The sequence below is a fragment of the Pocillopora damicornis genome, chromosome 7 (assembly GCF_964200805.1).
Source record: "Pocillopora damicornis chromosome 7, jaPocDami1.2, whole genome shotgun sequence".
NCBI lineage: Eukaryota > Metazoa > Cnidaria > Anthozoa > Scleractinia > Pocilloporidae > Pocillopora > Pocillopora damicornis.
Window position 1 is genome coordinate 19,608,913 of NC_142676.1, and position 27,124 is coordinate 19,636,036.

At 40.1% G+C, this 27,124-nt stretch overlaps 1 protein-coding gene across 1 annotated transcript; it reads right to left on the bottom strand.

Annotated features, from left to right (window-relative positions):
- Nucleotides 1-296: 296 nt before the first annotated feature.
- LOC113672542 (echinoderm microtubule-associated protein-like 6) lies at nucleotides 297-25,694 on the bottom strand. Its single transcript, XM_027188875.2, has 38 exons — nucleotides 25,361-25,694; nucleotides 22,735-22,894; nucleotides 21,793-21,891; nucleotides 20,857-20,965; nucleotides 20,600-20,745; nucleotides 19,896-20,031; nucleotides 19,102-19,217; nucleotides 18,933-19,018; nucleotides 18,554-18,691; nucleotides 17,563-17,819; nucleotides 16,419-16,631; nucleotides 15,534-15,778; nucleotides 15,019-15,173; nucleotides 14,256-14,442; nucleotides 13,525-13,630; nucleotides 13,356-13,449; nucleotides 12,870-13,173; nucleotides 12,243-12,440; nucleotides 11,979-12,023; nucleotides 11,303-11,501; nucleotides 10,697-10,789; nucleotides 10,297-10,428; nucleotides 9,865-10,130; nucleotides 8,934-9,262; nucleotides 8,439-8,535; nucleotides 7,830-8,030; nucleotides 7,271-7,469; nucleotides 6,631-6,860; nucleotides 5,895-6,052; nucleotides 5,251-5,362; nucleotides 4,906-4,974; nucleotides 4,670-4,789; nucleotides 3,956-4,128; nucleotides 3,143-3,305; nucleotides 2,382-2,485; nucleotides 2,146-2,299; nucleotides 1,694-1,794; nucleotides 297-1,131 (listed from the first exon to the last, which is right to left on the bottom strand). The coding sequence occupies exons 1-38, from the start codon at nucleotides 25,555-25,557 to the stop codon at nucleotides 1,107-1,109; spliced, it is 5,916 nt and encodes a 1,971-aa protein (XP_027044676.2). The 5' UTR covers nucleotides 25,558-25,694; the 3' UTR covers nucleotides 297-1,106.
- Nucleotides 25,695-27,124: the final 1,430 nt, after the last annotated feature.

The following is a 27,124-nucleotide window of genomic DNA, read 5'->3' on the forward strand; positions in this document are numbered from 1 at the left end:
AGCGCGACACTCACGAAAGGTAATCTGAGTATCCGGTAATCAATGAATTTCAAAAAAATCAGTAAAGTTTCTTCATATTTCCCTCAAATCCTGAGGTCAAGGAACCGTGGCCTGAAACTACCCACAAACACCTTTCAGGGCTGTTGCGTGCACTTCTACGCTTTCTTCCAACAACCTCGACACAGCTGTAATCAATCAAACACTGAATTAAAAGTTTGCCATGATAGTTGTCCGCATAAGAAATAAGCTAGTTTTCTTTCGCTAAAGCACATGCAAGAAAGATGAAAATGCTCATGTTTTGTGATTTATTTTGCCCTCAAGGCCTTTTATTATTTCCTTTCCTCCTTATTTTCCTTTCCTCTTTAAGGCAAGACCCTGTAGCACTGACTGTGCGGAAATGTGCTTCCATTTAAATACGAAGTAATTTTTCAAAGACCAAAGATACGACTTTTTCATGTCGGCTTCAGGCAAAAAGACTTGGAACCATCGCAAATCTACAACTAAATTCTTCTCAGCCCTTGAGATAAAAAACAACAACAACAATCGAAATGGTCCAGAGAACTTGACATAACTCGTCTCCATTAGCATCGTGGAAAGCCCCGGGCATATTCTCCGATATCATCGGCTGCCCCTCAATGTTCTGATCCAAAACACTCCAGATTTTCCCTCTTTGTTTTCACTAAAAGAACTTAACCCAATTGCATGACGGTTAGAAATCTCAAAGCAATTCTGATCTTTTGCTTCTAATATCATTCCCACATCAGGGAAAAGTTCGTGCGCAATTGCAGGAAAAAATCTTAAATCGTTTTCGAACTTTAGTCTATGCTCATCTGAAAACGAGCACTGCAGAGTTCTTCGAAAGTCGTGACATCATCGGGCCACATATCTCTGATTAAAAGCTCGGGCTAAACAAATATTTCGTCTCCGACGTACACCGTCAACTTAACCAGAGTTTGAGGTTGAACAACGCAAGATACCCCTCAATTTCAACGAGCCAATTACTTCACTTTCGGAGATAAATCTTCTTATAGTTGTTGTCTTCCGCTCTTTCAACTGACTGAGTTTTATCGAGTTTTACGAGACCGCCACCTTTGCTAGGAACGCGGTTACGTACATTTCCAAACAAAGACACTAAAAAGGAGAAAAAACAAATGTTATTGAAAGTAAAGTGCCAACGATCATGTACATTCTGAGGTTATCAGTTATCTATGTGAAGTTTTCCAACGTTTCCACCCACAATACTATCAAATGAAGCAAAATTTATTCCGCAATCTTTCTTAATCTATCGTCTTGCAGAACACTTTCAAAATCGCTCATCCCTGTGGCATCCTGGACGGTTGTCAATTAAATTATTCATCTGGCCCCGGTTGTCGGAAGGGCAGCCACCCACTGGATAGATCTCTTCACAGTGGATAGCAATACGTTTTAGTTACTCCTTTCCGCTGGATAGCGATTTATCCATCTGAACTGGGCTCAGGTAACAAGTCATCTGGAGCTCAGTTGCTGTAACGTGCGACAAAAAAATCGGGACTAGCAGAGGTTGGCGGAATCTTACAAAGAGGATCAGAATCTTTTTCGTCCCATGCTTGTGGCAGATGTCAAAATCGTTCTTACTTCATCGATCATTGGATGAGGCATTTTGGTTGATTCGGTACAAAATTATCAAGCACAAATATCTTCATCTCCGACTTACCTGCAATCATCTCCCCCTGCACTTATCAGGTATCGGTCATCACATGTAAATCGCACATTAGTCACGTGAGCGGAATGGCCCACATACCGCTTGAAGGGAGCCTTAAAACAAACATACCCGAATGTTTAACAGCCTAGCTTTAGAAACATTGTAATGCATTCTCTTTCAAAAACATAATGTACACAAATTTGCTTAATATTGGGGACACAAGACTCATATTGGGCGCAAGTTTCCAGGCATTGAATGGGTGGACTTAAAAAGTACTTCATCTGTTCTCAAAAAAAAAACAACTGTCAAGTAACGTTCGTAGACTAATGAAAGTGAGTATTTCGCACCTACAAGATCGTTAGTTTTGTATGTAAAGCCCTATTCCTGTGATCAAACGAGAAAATAATGGCAGCGTACGTTTCAGTACACTTCACGTAGATCACAATGACAAAAAAAAAACTTACAAATTTCTCTGAGGCAGGGAACTCAAACAGTTTCACAAAACCAAAGTCATCACCGGTGGCAAGCGAGAGACCGCTGGATGAGAGATTGGCGCAGTTGACGTCTGCTTTGTCAGCGTTACGAGGCCAAACACCAATGACTTCATTACCAAGAACACTGAAACGTCCACAGATGAGAATAAGGAAAAAATCCTTATAAAGTGATTAACTGTGCGAAGTTTACCGCTAGAATTGCTTACCTCGTCCATGAAGCCCAAGTAATTCTGTTGATTTCCTTTCTGTCCTTTAAGGGATTTCCACTTGGGACAGTGAACACTAAACGCTCATAAGCGCCCGTGGAAACCTTACCCAATAAACAAACAAAACATGATAAGTAAATACTGGTATACGTGAGCTAAATGCATGTCCCTCTTCCATCATGACATGTTCTAACACTGCGCTACAGGAAACTGCTAACGTGTCAGATTTTAAACCATTGCGTAGAATGCCTATTGTTCTCCGGACTTTACTCGCAGTTTATAGGTCTGCCATACTACTCATTGTTAATCACAAACGCTAACAAAGAGCCCCGCCGATTGGTTGCCATGTGCGCACAAAGATGCTCACGATCATGATGTAGGTCGCAAATTGAGTGATCATATCTGGTTTGTTATCGTTAACGCAACCGAATTCACGCTGTCAAAAACGACCTGATCATACATCACGCGTTTTCGGTTTAATCCAGAAATAACACTTACCATTGGTACGCTCTTGCTACATATGCACCAGACAAAATAATTTTCAATTTTGGAAGAAGGATTTAACTTAGCGCGACAATCATTCGTCAAACAATGTCTGCCTGATTGTAAAATTCGAGCCAAAAAGTGAATTCAAAACCTAGAAACAGCAAATCAGAAAAACTACGCAAGACTTATTTCGTCATTTTGGATGTAATCGCCATGTCGACGGTGCAATATATCAGCAGAGTGTGGTATTAATAGTAAATAGTTTAATATATCACCTGAATGAACCTGCCATCAGCAGAGAAGTCCATCTGAGTGACGAAAGAAGGGATTCCCTTACAGTAACCAGCACGTGAAAGAGGTCGTCCTTCGCGAAGCTCATAGAAGTCAACACAGCTGTCATCTGATCCAACTGCCAGGTATTTACCATCTGGACTAAATCTATCAGGGTTAATAACACCATCAGTCATTTGGGAGAGGTGAAAACAACCTCATCAGACTAATGATGAGAACAAAACCTACAACAGCACATGACAGTGAGAAGGTCCACGGGAACGGCAAAGAAGACCGGAAGTTAGCCGTGACATCCCTGTGAGAAGCCAACAGACACCATCATACTGGATATCCAAGGAAAGGAAATAATGGGAATTTAGCGGTGGACTGATTCCACGAGGTGGCTTTTCTTATCCGCTGTTTCCAAGTTGCATTGGAATTTTAAAACACAAGCTGATGAGACGGGTTTCAAACAAGTGATAATTAATATTATGCATACCTGTAGCACGCAAGGGTAGGAACCCGTGGCTGGAGCGGCATGGCATGGTCCCTCTTCAACAGTCAATCAAACAGAACATGAACTACACAACCAGCCTATCCGAACTCAAAGAAAATAACTGTTGCAAGCTACGTTTAATTTCTAAGAGATCTGATTGACTTATTGTATCGTCAACGCACGGTCTGATTGACCGTTGTGAACAAGAAAAAAAATCCCATTCCACCTGGCCTGAGGTCCCATCCTGTCCCGTCCCGTTCCGTACTCATGTGGGACATCTTAGCGACTTTTTTCAAACTAACCATGTTATCAATTTGTTTACCTGATATCTTGAATAGCTTGGTGACGATCACGCTTCTGCGCCACAACCTTTAGCTCAGCGGTTTTCAATAGAGCAAAGGCGCCATTTTTCAGACCAACAGCAAGTAACTCCCCGTCAGGAGAGAAAGCCGCCGAACGAGCGGCGAAACCCAGTGAAGCCATCTTTACCATAGTCTATGAAATGTAATTGTTGTTTTTCATTTTACTTTGCTGACAACATACTGTAGAGTTTTTTGTTAACACAAATCTCCACGAATGTCTGCAGATATTTTGTCTTGTGTAAAAGTTCACGAAAAATATTTTTGTTCTCAGTTTTCTAGGTTCTCTGATAAATGGTCAAGGCTGAACACATACAGTTCTCTAAGCGAAGGTAGAACACGTTTCCTCTAAGAATCACAGAGCTAAGTTAACCCTTAAACTCCCAGTTCAAATTTGTAATTCTCCTTACTGTCAACCATGCAGTTCTTATAATGTTAGTTCAGAGAATTTAGTATTGGATCAACTAATTATCCCCAAATTGATATTTTTCTTCATTCTCACCATTCATCTGGTTGATATTGTATCGATATCGTAAGGAGAAATTCTGTTTTGGTCACTCATGGGAGTTAAAGGGTTAAGTAAAACCATAGGCAATCCCGGATTACTTCAGACACTTTTGACATATTCTAACCATCAAACTCAATGAGAAATTAGTCAACCAATCAAAGGGCAATACCTTACTGGCCACGTCCCAAAGTCTCACTGTCTGATCATCACTTGCTGTCACAAATACTTCTCTCTCCGGATGGCAGGCTAGTCCCCAGATCTCCCCCTCACCATGACCACGGACTAGAGTCTAGGAAAAGATTAAGCTTACAGAGTTATGTACTGCATGCAATTTGCAATGAAAAAAAGATTACATGAAGATAATGCAATGTTCGAGAGTACGAAAACACTCGAGATAACCCTGACCTGTGAGGTAGCTGCTTTCTCTATGATTTCAATTATTTCACTGCCTTTTGTGCCAACCAGGATTTTACCCTAAAAAGGAACAATCTTTGTTCATCTCTCAGTTTACAACACTTTTCAGAAGTTGTTACAGTTGTTACAAACATAAATGCAACAAAACAAGAGGAGTGGTAAAGATTGTGGATGTCTAATTTGCTTCCGCACACATAATTCGACATATCTCTTACAATTTTCAATTACTTAAACACATCTCAAACTCAAGATGCATTAGAGTACTTAAAGGGTTGGGGCGGGGGAGCGACGGTTTTAAGTGATGTCTTCCGGCGAACAATAAACCGCTTAGCTAACCTTGCCTCTGCAGACTGACCGCACAACACAGGGACCTGGACCCAGGGATAGCGTGCGGCACCGCTTCATCTCTTGATCCCACAGTTTGATACCAACGCCTTCCTTGGTGTTCCTGTGGAGAGGCAAAAGAACGTGATACTATCAGGCCCTATCTAACATGGCCATTCCTTGTGGAGAAGGTCAATTCTTAAAGCCAATAGAATACGGCTTTGGGCCAAGTTTTGTAAATAGGGTCAGTTAATCCTCATCCTACCGCGCAGACTATTCGCGAAACAGACAGAATGAAGAGGTAGAAAAAGTTCGAGAATTTTTAAACTATTTCGTACTGAAACACCTCAATCGCAAGTGCGTACTCACGAGTAGACTTTTGCATTTTATTCACACCAGCTAGAGGAGTTTCTTCCAGTTCTACCGGTAAAGATCAATCAAAAGCGCACTTGGCAATCCCTTTAAAAGAAACTTCTCAAAAATTGAAGGCACATGTCTCCACTGAATCCACGGATTGAAAACTCCTTGAATTTTGATGTTTTCGATAGTTTCCCAATTCCTATCTGCACCTTGCTCACAACAATTAATTCTGAATGTAGGAGGAATTACTGTTTTATTTTTTTACCGCACCAAAAGGCGACATCTTCTTTTCTTACCCTTTTTCCTTCCCACCACTCACTATGAGTCCATCCCTAAGTGTCGTGTGCATCGCGAACACGGGTCCGTTGTGCGCTCGGCTTACCACCCTCGCGAGCTTATGACCCAGCCATACAAATACATCTCCGTTCATGGCTCCGGTAAATGTCAAGTTTTCCTGTGTAAATTCAAAGTACATGTGCACATGTATGTGTGAAGGAATAGATTTCAACAAAACACTAGAAATAAACGTAAAAGTCGAACATGCATCATACCAAGAGAGATAATAGCCAACTTCATATGAATGACTTTCCAACAAGAGTAAAAAAGGAAGTCTTATTATTGTAGTATGAACAGCCGTTTTTTTTGTTTTGTTTTGTTTTGTTTTTTCTTTGGGTAGTTAAGCGAGGAACGCGAAGCGAAAGCGCAAGAACGAGCGAAAAGCGCTAAAGCGATTGTCCCTACCCTGGACTACGATCTAGGTGAAAATAATTGATCAGTGAACAGACTACATGCAGTGACAAAATGGATAACGCCTTGAAATCGGCAATTGTTGCCGGGGTCATTGTGTTGAGTTCTCCAGAAGGTAACAGGACTTTCAGAGTTCCTCCCTCCACTGAAGAGTATAAAAGGGTTAACCAGCGATTAACTGACTCGCGTCCCATCCAGAAGAAATCGACATACACCTAGTCGCTTCATGCTAAAGAAAACAGAACAACTTGAGCTCCACCAGTGTGGAATGCACTACTTTCTTACCGCTCCAAATGCAACTGACAGCATAGTCTGCATCCGTAGTTGAGAATCATCCCCTTCCCCCTGCTGGGGGGTGGTTATGACCCCCCGTTTCCCCACTAACTGCCCGCCGGCTAAAGTCCAAAACTTGACGTGTTTAACACCACACGTGACAAACTGACTATCGGAGTCAGGCCTGAACTCAGCAACGAAGATCCTGTCTGTGTGACCGTGTGAACTAGCGAGTTTGGTTCCTGTAAGATTACAAAGAAAGGGAAATGTTGAATTTAAACGTTTAAAAAAACATCATGACTTTTTGACGATTTTTGGCTTTGGATAATTAAGAATTGAATTCAAAACTCAAGCGTTCCTTAAATAGATCAAAGAGAAGAAGATCTAACATCTACAAAAAATGCGGATATTTATACATTAGTGCAGGAAACGGCTAAGACGTAAACAGTAAAAATTAAATTCCATCTGCTTCACCTTCGCATCCACGTGACGATAAATCACTTCCGATCGTGCTAATCAAGAAACTTTTCTTGTCTCTACAGTTCTTTACCACGAAAATACCCTAAACCTCTAGACTGGACCACTGGTGAACTAGACCTCTTTTCTACACTGATTAATCATGACTTTTTTTGGTGACAAATGTAACACTAACCTTCGGCCCATTTCCACACAGCAATGCTATGCGCAGCATCAATTCCCACAGTGACCAAAAGCTTGCCGTTGCAGCTGAAGTTCACCGCACAAACTCCCTTAGTGTGAAATCCTTGAATAACAGATAACGTATCCTTGGACACGGCATCCCATACATGCACACACGGCTCTGTACCGATCTGGCCAGTTGCTACAATGTTCTGTGTGATCACGGATTTATTAGTTAATACTTTGCATTACAAGCAGAAGAATTACCAATTCAAGGAGAAGTCTATCATTTAATCTACCTGAAAATAATGATTCCCTTTCCTGCATTGAACATATCAGTGTAACGGTAGGTAAAAAAAACCGCAAACTGCTTTTCATTTAAGTTAAACTATGCCAGCAACATGACCTTCAAATTTCTCGAAACTTATTAAAGATAGAAAAGAAAATCTGAGTACCTTATCATATTGTTAAAAACGACTTGAAAAATTACGGGGGAAAAAAAAGGTAATCTCATTGATTTTGACTGTGAATTAGCTTAAGGAGAAACCAAATCCATGTTCAAGTTGGTTTACCTTATACTTGGGATGTTGATTGACAGTCAAACAGATGATGTCATCAGTATGTTCGAGGTAAAATGATTGTACACCATTAGCCGTGCTCAGTACAATCCCTGCTCCAGCAGCATGGTACACAATGTCCCCCTCTGGGAGGTAGTGTAAGTTATTTCTGGTGTCGAAACCTCGGTAACCATGAATGAATTCCAAACTAAGTTCCTGCAAATGTGAAGGGTTTTTATAAAATTAAAAGAAGCAAAACGAACGCCAAAAACTGGCGGTGCACACCAAAATTCGTGGTGGCAAACGCGCTAGACTCCGGAACGTAAGGTCGATCCTGGCTCTTTGTACCTTACGATTTGGGGATTCATAACTCTCAAAGTGCATCTCTACACCCAGGGAGGGAGGTTTTCCCTAAATAGGGGAAGGGGAGTTGTTTTAACCTTAAATGTACAATGATGCCACCCTGGAGGAGCAGCAATACTTCTGGTCGGTTTATGCAAATGAAACCAGAACAAGGTTAAGCAGCTATGAGCCTGTAGAACCTTGCGAGTGACTGAACATAAAATGTAGATAAAACAAGAGAAACGAGTTGGCGACTTTGTGAACCGCTACATACACCATTACCTGGATGGGCTGGGTTCTTCTCTTTTTTCCCGAGTCCTTCTGCCGATCCAACTGCCTCACCTTTGGAGGAGCTTTGGAGCCCCGACTTACCGCGGGTCTAACACAGGAAAAAAAGACATACAAAAAAACATCATTAAACCAAACTGGGTACCGAAAAAAAAAAATATATATAAGAAACTGATTTGGACGAGAACCCCAGTAAAAAACTCCAGCGCTCATTTCCAAATGAGTTATGGTTAGGATTTAGTTCCGGTACCAAAAAACCTCGCTTCTGCACTGACAACTGCATTAACAAGTAAATTGGGCATAGAGAAAATTTCAAGGAAATGGTTACAAAACCCCCCCATCTCGGAGAATTAGCAATACTCCAACCCCTCCATACTATAGAAGCCAGGATAACCCCTGACAGAAATGTCTCACTAGGCTCGTAATACCCGTACCCTCCCCCCGCCCCACCCCACCCCACCCCACCCCAGATTAACAATAATTATGTACCTGTGTTCCTCGTCTTCCTGTCTCTCCCTGAGGTGAGGTTTAACACCTTTTGTGGTTCGTATCGGATTTGCATAAATCTTGTCCTCATATGTAAGATTCTTCTCTTTCTCCACGTCACTATCATAGCCTCCTTCCTCTTCCGAATCTGTGTCCGAGTCATCGCTATCGCCGCCCGTGTCCTCACTTTCATGGGCTCGAGCATGTGACCACACCATGACAGACGTGTCGGCTCCACCCACAGAGATTAAGCGGCCGTCATCGCTTGTCCAACGGACGTTTGTCACATGCGCAGAATGTCCAACATATTTTTTAAATTTAGCGTGTTTGCCCTACAAATCAAAGATCATTGTTATTAATCTTTAAATGGTTTCAGTAAAATATAACACAACCATTACAACAACCACACTGCAACGATCAAATGAAAATTCACGCCTGGCACAGGAAAGCGAATAACATGTAGGATTTGGAATTCGTTTACAAATAATTTGACGTGTTTATTGTATTGGCGGAGGGAGAAAGGGAGAGTATAATGAGAAAAGGTTCGGTTGTTTAAGTTCTACATACGATAATAAAAGTACGAAGCAAGAACATTTTTAAAGCGTTTTCTAGTGGATCTCAAATGATAAAGATAAAGGTTTTTAGATAATTAACACACCACTCCCTAGGCAGGGTTATTCTGCCATAAATACATGCATATTATATAAGTACACTAATAAATAATATTGAGAAGTTAAAAAAAGGAATAAAAATATATCACATAAAAACGTAAGAATTAGGTGCAATAAGAAACAAAAATATTACAATTGCAAAAAATTACATATATTAAAAAACGAGATGGTATATTAACTGCCCCTGGGATTAGGTGATGAGATTTACAACACCCTAAAATAACTCATCCAGGGAAGTAGCAAATCCTCTCTCTTTCGCTCACCTGCACTGGATACTCAAACAACTTCACAAACCCAAAATCATCTCCAGTGGCTAAAATCTTCTTGTCCTTTGTTAAATCGACAGCGTTCACATCAGTGATATCTGAGTGGGGCGGCCATATTCCCGAGCAATCGTCCCCAAGAACACTTGTCCAAGTGGACCAGTCGATCTTCTTGGATTCACTGGAGACAATAGCTTGGCGTGTACCGCGAGGTGCCTCAAAGAACAGGCGCTCTTTAGCGCCAGAGTTTGTTTGGAGAAGCTTCCCTGAAAATTTAAAGGAGTAATATTAGGTCAGTTTTTGGACTTTGCAAAACTACCTTCGACTTAAACCTCTCACGATATTTTTTCAATTCGTTAAAAATAATGTAAGTCGACCCAGGTGGCCCACGTATAGAGGGGCCAAATCAGCTTGGGCCTCATATGAGCATACCTTTCGAGTCCCAGTCCACATGAGTGACGTAGCTTGAGCTCCCTTTGCAGATACCAACTCGTTTGCTGCTCAGCACATTATAGATGTCAACAAAGTTGTCATGTGACGCTACAGCCAAATATTTACCTTGACCTGTCATGAGAAAAACAAAAATGAAAAACTGTTCACCACACTTCAACAAATGATCACCCTTCCCTTTTCCCCACAGGAAACAAACCACAACATTATCTAAGGGGAAGAGTGTAAAACGGAAGTTATGGCCGGTAAATTAGTCCTCGATCTCCTAATACTTCGATCTCAGTGGTAATTTATCATCTGTGTTTTTCGTGCTCTATTGCTGTTGCACACTCTGCAGAAGTTTTTGTTTCCAGTTTTTCTCTGCATCACAAAATGGTCTTACCAGGTGAAAACTTGATGTCTGAAATTTCTTCCTTTCTGTGGTGAAACCCGACGATGTCATCCAAGGTTGTTGAGTCGACGACTTGAAAACTACCTGAGGAGCATACAAATAATAAAGTAAACAAAAGACATCAAGCCATTATTAAAATCATGGAAGGGAGAAAAAAAACTCAAAAAATAGAATGAGAAAAGAAAATTCCCTTCTTTACTTTCTCTAAGCTGGGTGCGGCGGGCGATTCTGGACAGGTTTTAGACGAATTTGGTCCCGTTGAGGACGGATCCGACCGATTTGGATGGGCGCGCCCGACTTCGAACCGGTGCGTCCATTTTTGACCAGGTTGCTATGAGTTTTGACGATTTTTTTCGATTTAGGAAGGTTACGCTTTATTTCTAACGGGCACATGCGCTTTCAGCTAATAACTTCTATCTAATATTAGACTGCCATTGTGCTTAAATGTGCCGGTACAAAATTCGACGCACAAAAATCTCCCACTTTACGTAGAAGAAAAAAAAGCCCTTTCAAGGTTTCGATGCATCAGTCCATGTTACTAATAACAGTCTTGGATGCATCACCCTGGTGACCAGTAAGCGCTATCAATATTCTTACCGTCTTTAAATCCAACAGCCAAGACTCTTCCATCAGGTGAATACGTTACACTCCTACCGGGCTTCGTCAGTTTACGGACATTCTTTAATCTATGGGCAGCTAGATCCCAGACTCTCACTGACATGTCGTCACTGACTGTCGCACAGAGCTCCTCGGCTGGATGGGAGGCCAGGCCCCACAACTCACCTTCCAGATGACCCTAAAAGTGATCAAACAAGCAGCCAACTTATATTTAAGAAGAAAGTCAAAAAGTGAAAAAAATAAATCACAAGTTGCACATTGTCTAGAGTAATTAGGATACCACTGGCTTCTTGCCAATACGATCCATTTCTTAGTTCTGGATTTAACTTCGCTTAAATCATCCAGACCTGTTTATAGTATCAATAAGGACTGGTCATTATTTACCTTTATCGGGGGAGGGGGGGGGGGAAGATTTTGGTTCTGTCACGATAAAATTTACCTAACCCCCTAAAACTCTGCAGCATTCATATCATCTCCCCCTCCTTGGTAGTCGAGTAGCTGTCAATATTCTATAGCCCACCCTCCGACTGATCCCTCTCAATTCTCCCTGAAAACCATGCGATCCCTCCTCAAAAATTCTCCAACCCCCACTCTGGCGATATATAATGATTGCTCCCATATATAACTCACAAACCAGTAGAAAATGATTTAGTACCTGGATTAGAACTGTGATGGGTCCACTCTTTTCAATTTCCATAATCTGAAATTCAAGGCAATATTTGTAAGATTCACATATTTCTTCCCATATGCCTCAAAGCATTTGGAGAGCGACCAGATTTTTACAATCTATGAGAAAATAAAGACACACGTAGAAAAAAAGCAATGGACGAGAACGAAAACAGTAACATGTCTGTCAACGCTAGAATCACTTAAGCCACAAGATTTACTCGATCAAAATTACAAATTGAATTAGAAATACCTCGCCATTTTTAGTGCCGACTAAAATTTTCCCCTGTCCAAGTGTTATTGCACGGATAGGGGGAACATCTTCCAGTAAAATTGAAGCTGGTGGACCCGGACTAAGACTTGTGCGAGTGACCTTGTAACTCTTTAAACAGCGGGAGAAATTGTCATCCCATAAGCCTACAGTACCATCTTTTCCACCGGTCACAAAACCCTGTTAAAACAAAATCAAAGGGTGTATTGATCACTGAAGACAGAAACACAAAAGCATCCGGCAACATCTAACGGTTAGGCAAACTAAAATACGTTGGATATTAGGGTTTGTAACGAATCTCTCATCATTTTACTCCCAAGATCTGACTATTAATTCTCCCATCTTGCTGCAACACATTTCCCTGTAAATTAGTTACGTGAATTTTGTACTCTCCTTATCTGTTGCTGGCTTATGTTTGGATGTTGTAGTGAGAAGTTAAGTGTTAATCACTTCTGAGAGTCGAAGAGTTAAGAGACCTTAAGGTTCTATCGTGAGTCAACTTCCATCTGCAACAAACTAGTATTTACATCAACCTATAAGTGAATTCTCTAAAATTGCTAGGATACGAATAAATAGCCACACTTTCAGTTCACAAAGCTTCATTGTTACCTTTTCTAGCACTTGCATAGCAAACACAGGTCCTTCGTGGGCCTGGACCGAGTTTTGCAGAGCATTTCCCTGCCATATGTACACTTTTCCACTGGCTCCACCAGAGTACACCAAATCAGGACTCTTTCCATAAGTGACACACATCATAGTCTCGGCTTTCCCTGCGCTGCCGAATGTTCCTCGCTTGGAAGTGAAACCGCCTCCGGTCTGTGTCCAGAACTTGATATGCTTCATGCCAGCTGTCACAAGAAGTTCTGGGTTTTGGGGATTCCATTTGATGACAAATATTTTGTCCTTGTGTCCCCTGAAGTCAAAGGTACATGAATAAGAGCTGTATAAAAAGATCTGCGTAGTAAAACAGTCTCCAAGATATCACCAACTGAGCTACGAAGCAAAACGTTGGGAACGATGTCAATTTTAGAGAGTTCATTTTTCCCGTAAAGGAGTCTGTTCACCGTTTTTTTTTTTTTAAATAAATTTCTTTACCTTGTTGTTGCTAATTTTTCTCCTTTTTTCCAGTCCCATACCACAATCACGTGGTTATCATCAAGTCCTACACTCGCTAATTTCTTCCCGTCACCTTAAAAATAAATTCAAAATGTTTTCAGAATGCTCAATCAGATTAGAAAAGAGAACATCCTCATAAATGTCTTACCTGAAAAGTCGACAGCACAGACCCCTCTCTCGTGTTGCCCCTTTAGAATGGCCAGGGTCTCCATCTTCACAGCATCCCATACGTGGATAGCGGGGTCGCGTCCCACCTGAGATTAAGAAATAATCCCGCTTATATAAAAGAAAAATAACCTCTTAGTTTCGTAGCGTCAACACTGCACAGGCTTAAATTCAGGTTGCTTAGGGTGAGACATTTTTTTCAGAAGTCAATGACATAAAATATATTTCAGGTTCTACCAAAGAATCTTAATTGCATATTTCTTTTCCTATTTTTCTACTCCCGCTAATACACAAGGTAAGACAGCGATAAATGCCATTTTAGGAACGGAGCGCGGAAATTCTGTGCCGGAATGTGACCCGCCCCCCTTGAATAATCTTGGCCATGCTCCTGCAGAGGCTACCTCAAACTTGGTGGATCAAGTTTGTCATTTGCCATCCGCTCAGCCCTCTCAACCCTAAATGATCCTATGAAGATAACGTTAAGATAGCAAATGGCTTCACTTGAGCATGCACTTGCATTAGAGCCCCCCACCCACCCCCACATGGTCTCAAAACGCTCGGCGTCTCTGAGGTTTCCCTCAGATATCGCAACACGGTGAGCCAATCAGAGCGTAACCCTGGCCTTTCGACCCAAGCCCCCACGCATTAAAAATTACAACACCATGTCATCCTTTGAATTTGTGGCGAACGAACTCAAAGTAATTTCGAACGCACCTGCCCGGTCGCCACCACGTCTCTCACAGGGTGTATACACAAGCAGAGGATGTCGTCTGTGTGCGCATTATAAAACCTCTGCTTATGGTCGTCACGGTTGTACACAATCCCAAGAGCAGCCACGTGGTACACAATCTCACTGCTCTGAGTGTAGAACAGATTATTACGGCAGTCATACCCTCGGTAACTGAGAAGAAAATAGAATAAAACTATAAGTAAACGGATAAGTTTGAACATTACTTGATTGAAGGTGAGATATCCAATCCTAAAGCAAAGATATTGACAACGGATAACGCTTTCTACATGGAAGGAGCCTAAAAAGTCGGAAAGAACTCCTTAAAGACTGGTCTGTAGTAAATTCTAACCCTTAGCCACGTAAGATTCCCAATTCCCCAAACTATGAACGATACACTTCCTTCCGCATCTGACACGAGAATTTGATTCTACATCAAAACAACGACTTCAGAGTAATAACTTCTCACAGCAAGTCGAAACATCGTGATCAATACACTTGATAGCCTGACTCTACATCGTAAGACAAAAGATTGAATGATATGTAAGTTTGGGTAAGAAACTTACTTTAAGTCTACAGAACATGTATCCTTTTTTCGCGTTTTTTAAGCGAGAGAAGGCATACGCGAGGACTCGCGCGTGTCTCACCCTTCACACATACCTCGCACGTACTTCGAGCTACCTTCTACTCACCTGTAAAAAGGCAAAAGAAAAATACGCCTTTACTGTAGGCTTAAAAACCGTCTCTTACCCGAACACAAACTCCAATCTCAAGCCCTGACTGGGAGGCCTCTGTCGCGGTACACTGTCTTCCTTTTGCTGTTCTTCCTTCGAGAGCTTCAATCTTTCTTTCAAGGCTGGTAAGTCCTCACGATACAGTGTTCTGCCATAGTCAATTTGACGTTCCTGAAATGGAGCAGTTATTGACCTTAGCTTCTGGCGAGGAATGAGTTGGATACAAGACAAGTATAGCCACTAAACAAGTGGCTATATACAATAGGGTACTAGTTCGGACGTCTCCACCCGATTGCGAACGATTTTGTGCGACTTCGCAAGGAACCTGACTGCAGACGTTTCTGTCTGACTTCTAACAACTCCATTTAATTGCTGACGGTTCCACATAATACTGCACGTTTCTGTCAAGTTTTGAACAAACGTTTCAGATATAAAATTCGTATGAACTAGACCAAACATCCTCGAGACCAAAAATATAAAATAGCAGACAGCAATGCTTTGCAAAAATTTCAAAACTCATCGTCAGCTTACATTTTCAATATCACTGTCAAGTTCATCAGCATCAGATGCTTCCGAGTCACTCTCGTCACTATGAGATTCTAAATACGCTCCTCCATCCACGTCATCGCCATCGTCACGTGACCCGTCAGGCAAGTAACGCCACTGAAAGATTGCGTGATCCCCACCGCCGACACTCATCACTCTCATCATGTCATGTGAAAATCGCACGTTTGTCACGTGTGCAGAATGTCCAACATACTTCCTAAATTTAGCACCTACAAAGTCGTTAGATTTTATCACTTAGAAAGTCTACTTAAATTCATAATCTAGACGCCTTTATACTTGAAATAACAGATGTCAAAGTTACGCTACAGTCAAGTCGTGGATAAACAGTGCAGAAAATAGTTAGAATGTAAAGCCATTGTACTAAAAGCGAATGATCCAGAGCTTCCAAGAAACAGAATTGAGCCGCAATCCCCACAAGAGTCCTCCCCAATCGATCCGCCATACTTAATAAGAATTAGGTTATGCTCTTCCCAGACTTCTAAGGCCGTGCTAACGCCACGAAATTTGCATGTTCCCGCATAACTAGTTCCTATGCTTCGCATATCCACAAGTAAAGACGTTAAAAATAAGGGTCTTTATTATTTCTTTCGAATCACTTTAAAATGAGAGGCAATAATAAATAACGCCCACAAGCAAAACGAAATGGCATTAAATACCATTTAAGTCCAATATCACCCGGACGCATCCTTTGATCCCACGCAAGCTCTCCACGAGACAAGCCGGATGATGACGTAAGCCACCAAGGGGCCTGGACACCAACACCACCCTCGTGCACGTGCCGTAACGCCTGTCATGTCCTACTCAAAGGCCATACACTTTAAAAATTAGTACACTCATTTGGAAGCTCACCTTTTCTTAGACAAGGAAATCTAAAGAGCTTTACAAGACCAAAGTCGTCTCCAGTAACCAAGACCTCATTCTGGAAGCTGGCATCACAAGCATTAACATCGTTTGTATCTGTGTATTTCTCCCAGATTCCATTCACTTCCACTCCTAGTACACCAGTAAATGTAGCCCAGTGAATTGCCTTCACTTCGTCTTTATTTGCAATACGCTTGCCACCTTAAAAAAAAAGAAAACAAAATGAAAACAAAAACACAAGTTAGATCACAAGTACATCATTTTTGTGACCTGTTCCTCACTGCGACTCGCTTGAAAAATTAATTCTAAAAGAGAATCAAAACGAAATTATCATTGAAAATAGGGGTAAGTTTCTAAAGAAACTGTGGTGCTGCGTCGGTGGGAGAGTATAGCAGGTAATTTAGTGTTAACAACTGAGTTGAAAACGTAAATGGGCTACCGTAAAGGGTAAAAAAGCTGACGTTTCGAGCGTTAATCGCTCTGACGAAGGGCTAACGCTCGAAACGTCAGCTTTTTTACTCTTTACGGTGGCCAATTCACGTTTTCAACTCAGCACTAAATTACCTGCTATCATTGAAAATACTTGAACAAATATTCACTACTTTAGATATATTCCTTTGAAACCGAAGTTTATAAAGTGGCATTAATAAACTAAATATAATATATTAATGATGCGGGTCTTTTGACCTTTTTTCCTCTCTCCCCTCCTCGTCCCATCTTGTGCAGTCATGAAAAATGACAACAGCTAACTACATCTCATTAAAATACATGTGGTCTGTTTAATAAATAAATAGAATGTCAGGATAGAGCATAAACCAGTTTTACAAACATGCAAACATGTATGACCCAGAGGCATCACATTTCCTGACCCCCAACGCTACGGCATAGATGGATTCAAAATCTTTTGCAAGTCACCCCAAGGTGCTGTAAGAATTTATTGCTCTTATGCCATTTAAAACCCCTGGGTCAGTGACATCACCAGTCTCCAAGAGAGACCACTTAGTTTGAATATCCAGTCAATTGCTCAAAGCACAATTACACAAATGAGTCTCCCACACTTAGTTGATCTCAACTCAATCAATAAAAGCTACAAAGAAGCAATACATCAGGGGCTCTTGCATGATACACTCACTTGGCATCTTGAAGAATAACCTCTCACTGGCACCAGAGTTGGTTTGCAAGTATTTGCTGTCCATAGACCAGTCTAAATGTGTGATAAAACTAGAGCTGCCTTTGCACTCTCCAACTTTTTTGTAACGCTGTGCGACAGAGTAGACATCCACAAAGTTGTCATTAGATCCCACTGCCAGATGTTGTCCATCAGGAGAGTACTTCAATTCATGGATGACTTCTTTGCGGTCTTTTATATGAGTTACTTCTGAAAGATCCCTTTGAAAATGAAAAAAAATCTGCCACTGTTGATCATCATTATGTAACAAAACATTACTGCAGGAGGACTAGGAGTATGACAAGTCCATCTCAGAAATTACCTCAATCCATTTCTCAACTTTTACTGGGTAGATTTGGGAGTGGAAAGTGACGATCAGTGTGCTCATTGGGAAAGGTCAACTTCACTAGACTTTTGTAACATGTAGCTACAGAACCAACAGGATGTCTGTTACCACAGGTATCCAATCAGTGAATTCTCACACAGGATTACTTTGTCTTTCCTTTACAGAATTGTTTTAATCAAAACACACTCATCTTCAAACTAAACACCTATAGGAACAGAATTGAGGTTGACCTTAATGAAACATATCTGAAAACAAACTTGATTAAGGTAACACTAACTCTAGATCTATCAAATTAATTTATTTCATTAATCCCAAGGCTTAAAGGTGGAGCCCTCTCTTCCCCTCCAGGTCTCTTGCCCTTAACAGCACTCCAGCCTAGTCCTTCCAATACACAGTTCACCAACCATACCACCCAACCACCATGCTATCCACCCTCCTTTAGAGGTTGACCACTGGTAAGCAGCTTTTGCTGAAACTTCTGCCTCAGATGAATGTCACAAAATCATTTACTCATGAATCTTTCGCTTGGTGAAACCTGGAAAACCTGGACTTCCTCTGGGTATAAATATAACACTCTGGTCACTAAAACTGCAAATTCAGGATAAATACCTTGCTTTTAGAACCATGAATGACCCATCACCAAGCCCTGCAGCCAGATGGCTACCATCAGCATTGAAACCCAATGAACGCACTTTCTGATCCAAATCTGTTCTAGCCAGAAGAGTCATATCTGACATGCTCCATAACCTGCCAATTTAGAAAATATACTTAAATCAGCAAATCAGTTGCTTTTTCAAATTTGGGGTCAGAGAGAGAGGAGCTCAATCAAAAGGGGGTGCTTTACATAGGTTAAACCACATTTTCATTACAACTTCTGCACACAAACAACCACAGTTGTGGTTTATTAGTAGACACAAATGATCATTATCAACTTTGATATAACTATCAAAAAACTCTAAACTACCTTCTTAGTAAACAATACTTATACCTAACACTTCTGTCATCACTGCCTGTAGCAAACATTGGCTTCTTTGGGTGCACAGCCAAAGCCCACAGTTCTCCTTCAGCATGACCCTAACATAGGAGAACAAAGTCTGAATCTGTAATGATTTAAAGGCATGGAGGAAAGACATTCTCACTGATATTCTAATACCTACCTGCACAATGGTTTTTGGTTTATCCTTTTCTGTAGCAATAACTTCAAATACTTCACCAGCATTTGTACCAACAAGAATTTTTTCACCCATCCAGAATGCACTTCGCACAGACAAACCTGCACATTTGGAAAAATTTAAAACAAAACCTTTAATCACACTGTTAGAAAAGCCCCCTTCCTTAATTTGATCTCCTTTCTAGTAACACCTAATCATCCTCATCGTTCTCCTTGCATAAGTTTTGCAAATTAAAAATTGCATTTTAGCTCTTGGTGAGATTTAAATGAGCCTGAGCCTCTACCTCTGGTGACCCTCCTTCTCTTACAGGCCCTCTGTCTTTAATAAGCCTCTCTCTCTTATAAACCATATCACTAACACCCTCTCCATCTATAACTTCTAGTCCCACTGAAGTGTTTGTGATGCTTTTAGTGTCTCTTAACTCTTCATAACAACGTGTAACACTTTCTATCGTCACTGGTTAATAATTGATAAAGTTGAAAATATACATCACAATTCTTATTCAATTCTTTTTAGACAAACAGCCCACTTAACCTTGTGCAACCTAATATCAGTATGCATATTCTTCATACTTTTCTCAATACATTATCTGACATGCTGACAAGCAGAATTTTTTCCGTCAGGGATCATTTCCTTTATCCTGATGACCATAATGTGTGATTCAGGGGTGATGTTGGGAGCAAAAATTACAAGCTAGTCACTCTTAGGGGTCAAAGCATTCATATTTAACTTTATTGCATGCAGAGGAATCTTGAAAAACATTTTCAACATTGCATCACCTTCATAGCCAACAGGAGTGTTGATCATCTCTAGTTTTGTGATTGGTTTAAAACTGTTGTCCCACAGAATAACAGTTCCATCTTTGGATCCTGTTGCATATCCATCATTGCTTCCGTGCATCGTAAATATTGCTCCCTGCAACAAAAACAAAATGGAAATTGACCAGAAGTTTCTCTTGCTTGAAATTAAATAATACAAGTGAACTGGAAGTGAAACCTGAGGAAGCACTGGGGATAACCTAATAACTTAACATCCCATCCAAGACCTGAAGTGATAGTCCTACTAACACAACAGAAACCTAAAAGAGTTGAAGGTTACCTGGTGAATAACCTTCAGCTGTGTCAAATGCAGACTTCTCCTCAATTGTCATTGTGATTCACACTGACTGTTCTTGTCATCAGGTCATTTGATCTTTTATTGCATTTCCCTTTGTTTCCTTAGAGTTACACACAACATACTTTTGCCACCACTGCTTATAACAGTATGCAAAATGTGTAGTGTATGGCTTGGCTCCCTTTGAAGTTCTCTGTAGCTCAGCTAAAGTGAATCACATTACAACACCAAAAGTCTGCAGTACAATTTTTGGGAACCTAGATCCTTTTTTGCTTTTGGTGTTATACTCAAAGAGAACCAAAAAGAGGAGGAAAATCACAATTTGCCATCTCTCTTAATCCATCACAAAGTACATAACCAAGAAGCTTACATTATGTGCATTTGGAATAGTTCCAGATAAGTTGTGACCTTTCCATTTGTAGATCTCTCCACTCAGAGTGCCAGAGTATGTTACATCATTAGGACCAAATGCTAAACACAGATTTGTTTGAATCTCACCAGCTTTACCAAAGACTCCTGAAAGAATATTCAATTAAACACTGTTAACATAGAGCAGAGTCACCACATCTACACAAGCACAAAACCACCCACAAAACAGTTGTTATTTTTATTTTAAAAAAATTCAACCTTTTTTAGGATTGAGAGCATTTCCACACAAGGTCCAAAACTTGATATGTTTCACACCACAGCTCACCAGCAAGTTTTCTTGGTAAGGGTTAAACTGAATGTCAAAGATCTGCAAACCAGAGAACAAGAAAATAACAATTATCACCTGTGATGAAGTAGTACCCCACCCTAGGGAATAGATATTAACAAAGCATGCATTAAATAGATATTTATGATAGATATTTATTAATGAGGGTCAAAATGCAAAGTTAGCTATAGTCATCTCTTATCCAACAAGTGTGAGTGGAGTAATTGGTCTATTAAAGTGCCCAAAAATATACGTGTAGATAAATCTTCCCAACTTATTTTTGTAAGAGCAAATGGAATAAAGATGTTTTTTGTTTTGTCATGCATGTGGAACAAAAACAAATTCTGAGTCCCCATGAGGAATTGAACCTCAGACCTTCAGATTCCATACTCCAATGTTCTACCCCTGAGCCACAGAGACTCAACAGTGAGCAAGGTCTATCACCAAGTTCATATGACACGTGTCCTACATACTGCTGGGATCAGCAATGTCAATAGCATCAAGGGGAATTTTTTCCTTTGTCCCACACTTGTGACAAGATGAAAAAGATCTTTCTCTATTTTTTTACCAAGCTCAAAACTAACCATCTCTCTTATTCTACTTACAATAAATGGAATGTTATCCAATGACTAAAACAATTACACTCTAACTTGTCTTCATCCATACACATGGTATACTGGCACGACCCATGTTGGCTAAGCTATTAAAAACTCTAAGCTGATGAAAACTCTACTTTATAATCAAAAGCAAAACTTCACTACTCATCAAAGACATTGGGACAAACTTTGACAATAATTATGGGTTTTTTGTCATAATATGTGCAAGACCTGAACTGTTTTCACTGGTAAAAATAGAATACATCTTCTTACTCGATCAGTGTGTCCTCTGACTGATGCCAAGGATCTCCCCTTTCTCCAGTCCCAAACAGCTATCAGGTGGTAGTCTTCTAAACCCACTGACACAAGAAGCTGTTCAAATGAGCAATTAAAGCATATTAAAGACAAACATTGGAATAAGCAACAGCTTGTAGCATATCTATCTTCTTGCACATAGTGTAATTATTGATAATTAGTTTATACAAGACTGTGAGCTGTGAAAATTAATAATTGTGCAAGGTAATAACACTATATGCCAAGAATGCAGAAATGTGTCTTTTCTCTCCAATGCATATCAGCATTGCCTGCAATACAAGCAGTTTTATAAGCATCAGAGTTCAACTTATGACCACCCTTGAAAAAACCTACTTCAAACTTCTATACAAACTTTGTATTTAGTGTACTTTCCCAATACATATATTGAGCAGCCTCCAACACTTTCAGTGTTTATGATACAAATATTTCAATTTTATAGCAGCTCCACTTAGTGAACACAGAATGAAAGAAAACATCCCCATATTCTGAATCATATTTTTATCAGTCAGCTTTACATTGGTATTTACCACAGGCAATTTTATGGTTAACTGAGTGTCTGTTTTGTTTTCAAATATAACCAGTAACACTTAAAAACACCACTTGGGCAAGCAAGCTCTTATGCAGTTACCCAACCTCTGTGAATCACAGAATGGCACACATATTGCTAGTTCTTATATAAGAAATCAGCTAGAGTTTCAGATACCTTTTTAGCATCTACAGTGTGCCCCCTTGTGTGAACCTTCTCTAACAAGAATTACCTAACCCTTTAATCTCTTAGAATGACCAGCATCTAATTTCTCCCTACAATATCAGCCCTGGGTTACACATTAAGGTCATAAGAACAAAGGAAATGATCACCAACAAAAAGGAAGGGTTAAAGGAAAATACTAGTTGACTTACTGTGCCAGTATTGTTGAACGCCAAACAGGTAACTCCTCGTTGATGAGCATCCTTCAATATGGAAACTGTCTGACATGTTTTTGAATCCCAAACACAGACATATGGGTCCTTGCCAACCTGTCCAGTTGCTACCAATTGTCTCTCAGGATGTAATGCCAAACTGTCAACAAAAACAAAAATTCCTCTCTATTTACATGCAAAAGAAAAAGTCTGCACTTGAACCAAGATGCCCATGTAGTAAGAGTTCCACACAATTTCTGAAACAAAGTGAAAAGCAGTATTGTGCCACCCTCCCCCACCCCCCTTTGGTAGGCAGGAGCAAGTGAATTACAAGGTTGCCTCCAGCATTTTGTCTGTCACTGGGACAGTTTGCTGGTACCCATGTCTACTTCTAGGTGGAGAGAGGCACCAGGATAGCAAAGTGTCTTTAACCAAAGAGCACAACAAAATGACCCAGCTGAGGCTATAAGAAGCCAGAACTCTCAACCCAAAGTCCAGTATGCAATCCATTAGGCTGCCATGTCTTCCGCCTTTAAACTCATATAGTGGGGACATATTTTAAAACAAAATGGGTGATAAAACCTTGTTTTAATTACTAAGGCAATTATGATTTTTAAATTATAAAAGTAAAATTGCCCAAGGCAAAAACCTTTGGAGACTCTTGCCTCAAGGATCTGAAAGGGTTTTATTTTTTACAGAAACCTTGGACATCATCAGACCCAGGTGAAGCCACTGTAAACAGTTTTAATGTCCAATATTTTCACCTGTGTTGAGAGCATCTGTAAAGTACATAACAGACCCATATCAAAAGTGGAAACCCAAAATTAATTATCCACTATAAAGAAAATGAACCTCATGGCAAAAAAAGGCCACAATCCTAATAATATTTCATACTGAAAATATAATTTAGTGCAACTCAAATCACCACAGAAAAGCCAGACCCAAATTTTTAATACAATTACTTGTATAAACCCTTTGCACCCTGATATCAGTATGCATATTATCCATACTGTTTTCCATACATTTCCTTGGACACAGATAAGGAGAATTTGTCCAATAATCAAGGGCTGTATTTGCTGTGCATTTCCTTTATTCTCATTACCTAATGTGTGATTCATAGGTTTTATTGTAAGGAGGAAACATATGGCAGTTGGTCTTACGACCAGTGTAGTATATAATTTCATGTCTGTGATCTACTTGTCTTTTTCTTGTTTTCGTGTTACAAAGGACATTTTCGGGAAACAACAGAGTGGTTGGGATCATAAGATTAAGAAACAAAGATCCTCATTTGAGAGCTACTATAGCTGCCTATAAAGTTTTTAATTAGGTGGTCCTCATCAATTTTCCGCTGCCACATGGCAGAGGGTCTAATTTGAATATTAACAATATGGGTAAAACACATTTGGCACATTTACTGCCATTCTAATGGATATCAAATGATAACAAATAACAGACTTCAGTCAAGCTTGTATTTCAAAGTCAGGGAGGTATTTCAATTTTTTTCCATGCTTCGATTTTAAAGTTACGGTTTTTTCCTACATACATGTGTGAGAGGCAATATTGTAGAAAAATCAGCTACTATTAAATCAGGACCTAACAGCAATATAATTACAGTTCAAAACGTGTCTTTTCAGACACAGCATGTTATTTGAAGTTAATTTCAAAATGTCACACTACTTTCCAAGCTTAAGTATTTAATAGACAATGTCGTTCTTTAGTCATGTCTCTCTCACTTCCTAAATAATCAAGTAATATTTTTGGTAGTTGGCCCATCCATTTGAAAACAGTCTTCCGATGACAAACAATCTAAATGTACAAAAAACGCACGCCAGAAGCTTCGAGTTTGACAAAATTTACATATAGACACTTTGAATTGTAAATTCGTCTGCTTACTAGAAAATCAATAATTGAGCATTTTATTGATTGCGCGCTTTAAATATTCAAACATAAATATAGGGTGTGACAGTTCCGCTGCATTTTCTAGAGCGTAAACGCATGAAAAAATTCGTCGAAGGAATAAAATTCAGTACTTGAAAACGCTGGAAAGTTTCTGAGATTTGGTCGTGATCGAAAGTCAATTTCCCAGTATGGAGTCATATGAAAATAATAAAATTTAAGTTCAACTTCGATTTCCTTACTAATTGATAAGGTGCTGTTCACAGATCACCCGGACCTTCAATGCAAAAACTGATGATAAAAGCAAAAAATAAGCTGGTTGTACAATTTAGGCTTCAACTTGTACCTTTGAAATAAAAACCGAAATTAATAAATATTTCGCTTTGCATCACTGATCAAGCGCACGATCTGTTTGGCTTGGAAATATTTTCAACAATTATAAAAAATTCCCGAGATCTTGCTTATAGAAACCTTGGTTTAAAATTCAAAGCACAAAGAATCCATAACAAAACGAAATAAAACAAATTAATCGCGGTCAAAATCGAACAAGACTTGTAGGCAACTTGTACTCAATGGGTTCACACGGCAACACATGTCAAAATACACACACGATATACATTTGTATGAATTATGCTCTAAGACTGCAAATACCTCAAGTAAATGTGTCTTTCACTACCGCTGTAAACGGAACACCGCACGGTGTTCCCTTATAAAGTTAAACATCACAAACCTAATAATATCATCGTTGTGTCCGAGAAAGAATCGCTGAGAGTTTTCCCTAGTGTTATAAACCACACCGACTCCTGCCACGAAGTACACGATCTCTTTCGACGAGGTGTAGTAGAGATTGTTGCGGCATTGATGTCCTCTGTAACCGTATACCCATTCTAGTTTTAGCGACGAGCTCGGAGCAGTTCTATCTGTCATTTTATCTCACAATGCTGCTAGACCGTGCCATCCGTTCGCAACCAAACCACGCGCCAAAACTTCATTCTTGACTTCCTTTCCGCGTCACGGTGGCCTTTCTAGAACTTGAAACTAAGGCGTATTTTGATTGGTCAATTGTAATATCAAAGTCAATTTCATTGGATGATCACAAAAACTAACAGACCTATCGTAACTCGAGGTCACTTGAATTTGAGATATCTTCATCTCGAAGATGGTAAGGATCTGTGGACAAATAAACTAAATAACGCTAACCTTCATTGAACTGTACTCTGAGTCAACGTCAAAAAAAAAACCGAGGATTTAAAAAATAAAGTTGACTCCGTAAGGCCTTTTTCGGAGCACACAGTTCGAGGTTTAATCATAGAAAGCCCATACAGGCACTTAGTATCGTAAACTTCATAACAACAAACGAGGGTCTTGTCACTTGTCTTCTCTGAGTTATGAAATAGCTTGAAATCGCTAATTTAGGACATATTAGTCGCAAACAACACATTAGGGAAGTAAATAGGCCACTATTTATTTTATGAAGTTTTCGACTCTAAGTTCCTCTATCGCCTGTATTGGGCTTCCTGTGTTTTAAGGAGCAAGCAAGAAGTGGAGTAATTTTTAGGGGTTTTCCTTCATAGGGCAGAATTTTTAGAGTACTTTGGTCCTAGAGGTCACGAATTCAAACCTTCGGCGCCAACCACTGTCCCAAATCCCCTAACATGGGCCCATCACCCCCCCCCCCCCCCCTTCAAACGCGCCAACTCCACACCCTGGGGAAGTTTAAGAAAATTGGACGAGAAAAAACGACGTTAAAAGTATTTATTAAAGTTCCAAAACAATTTTAGGTACCCTATTACCATGGAGCATCGCGATGGGCAAATTATAGGAAAGGGAATAGGTAAACTGCTTAGAGGACGGGAAAATACAACTAACTTGCAATTGGTATTGGGTTTAGATCTGATCTGATTAGCTGCGAGGGTGACGCGAATATTATTCGTCATCGATCTCGGTCTCGGAGCAAAATGATGGAAAGCATTGCAATCCCAGGTAAAATAACGGTTCAGAAAAGCTAGCTTTTGTAAATCAAAACAACTCATTTCCAAACAATATTACCTTGGAAGCTTGGGAATTCGAAATTTTAAGCAGCACAAAAAATATGAATTGAGAACCATGCTTTAAACCTAAATCTGGCAAAGAATATTGGAAATAAATACTTCGCTACTATTCCGTTTTCATACACTCTTACATCTATCGCATTTTCCGAGGTGTGGGCATAAAAGAAGCACAATACGAATCATCGACCTCTCCTGGGAAAAAAAACGTCCCTTTTCTCATTATTAACGATACGCATGTTTTGAATTAAAAACATACTTTAGTACGCACTGAAACGTAAAGTATCATCCATTTTTACTAGAAGGTTAAGGATGATGTTTTTACTCAGTTTTGTTGGGGGGTCCATATCCGCTAACGGATTTGGACCGGGGGGTCCAAATCTTGGGGCGGTCCAAATCCGCTGCGACACCGGGACAGCGGTGGGTTTCGATTGACTCGCATTTTG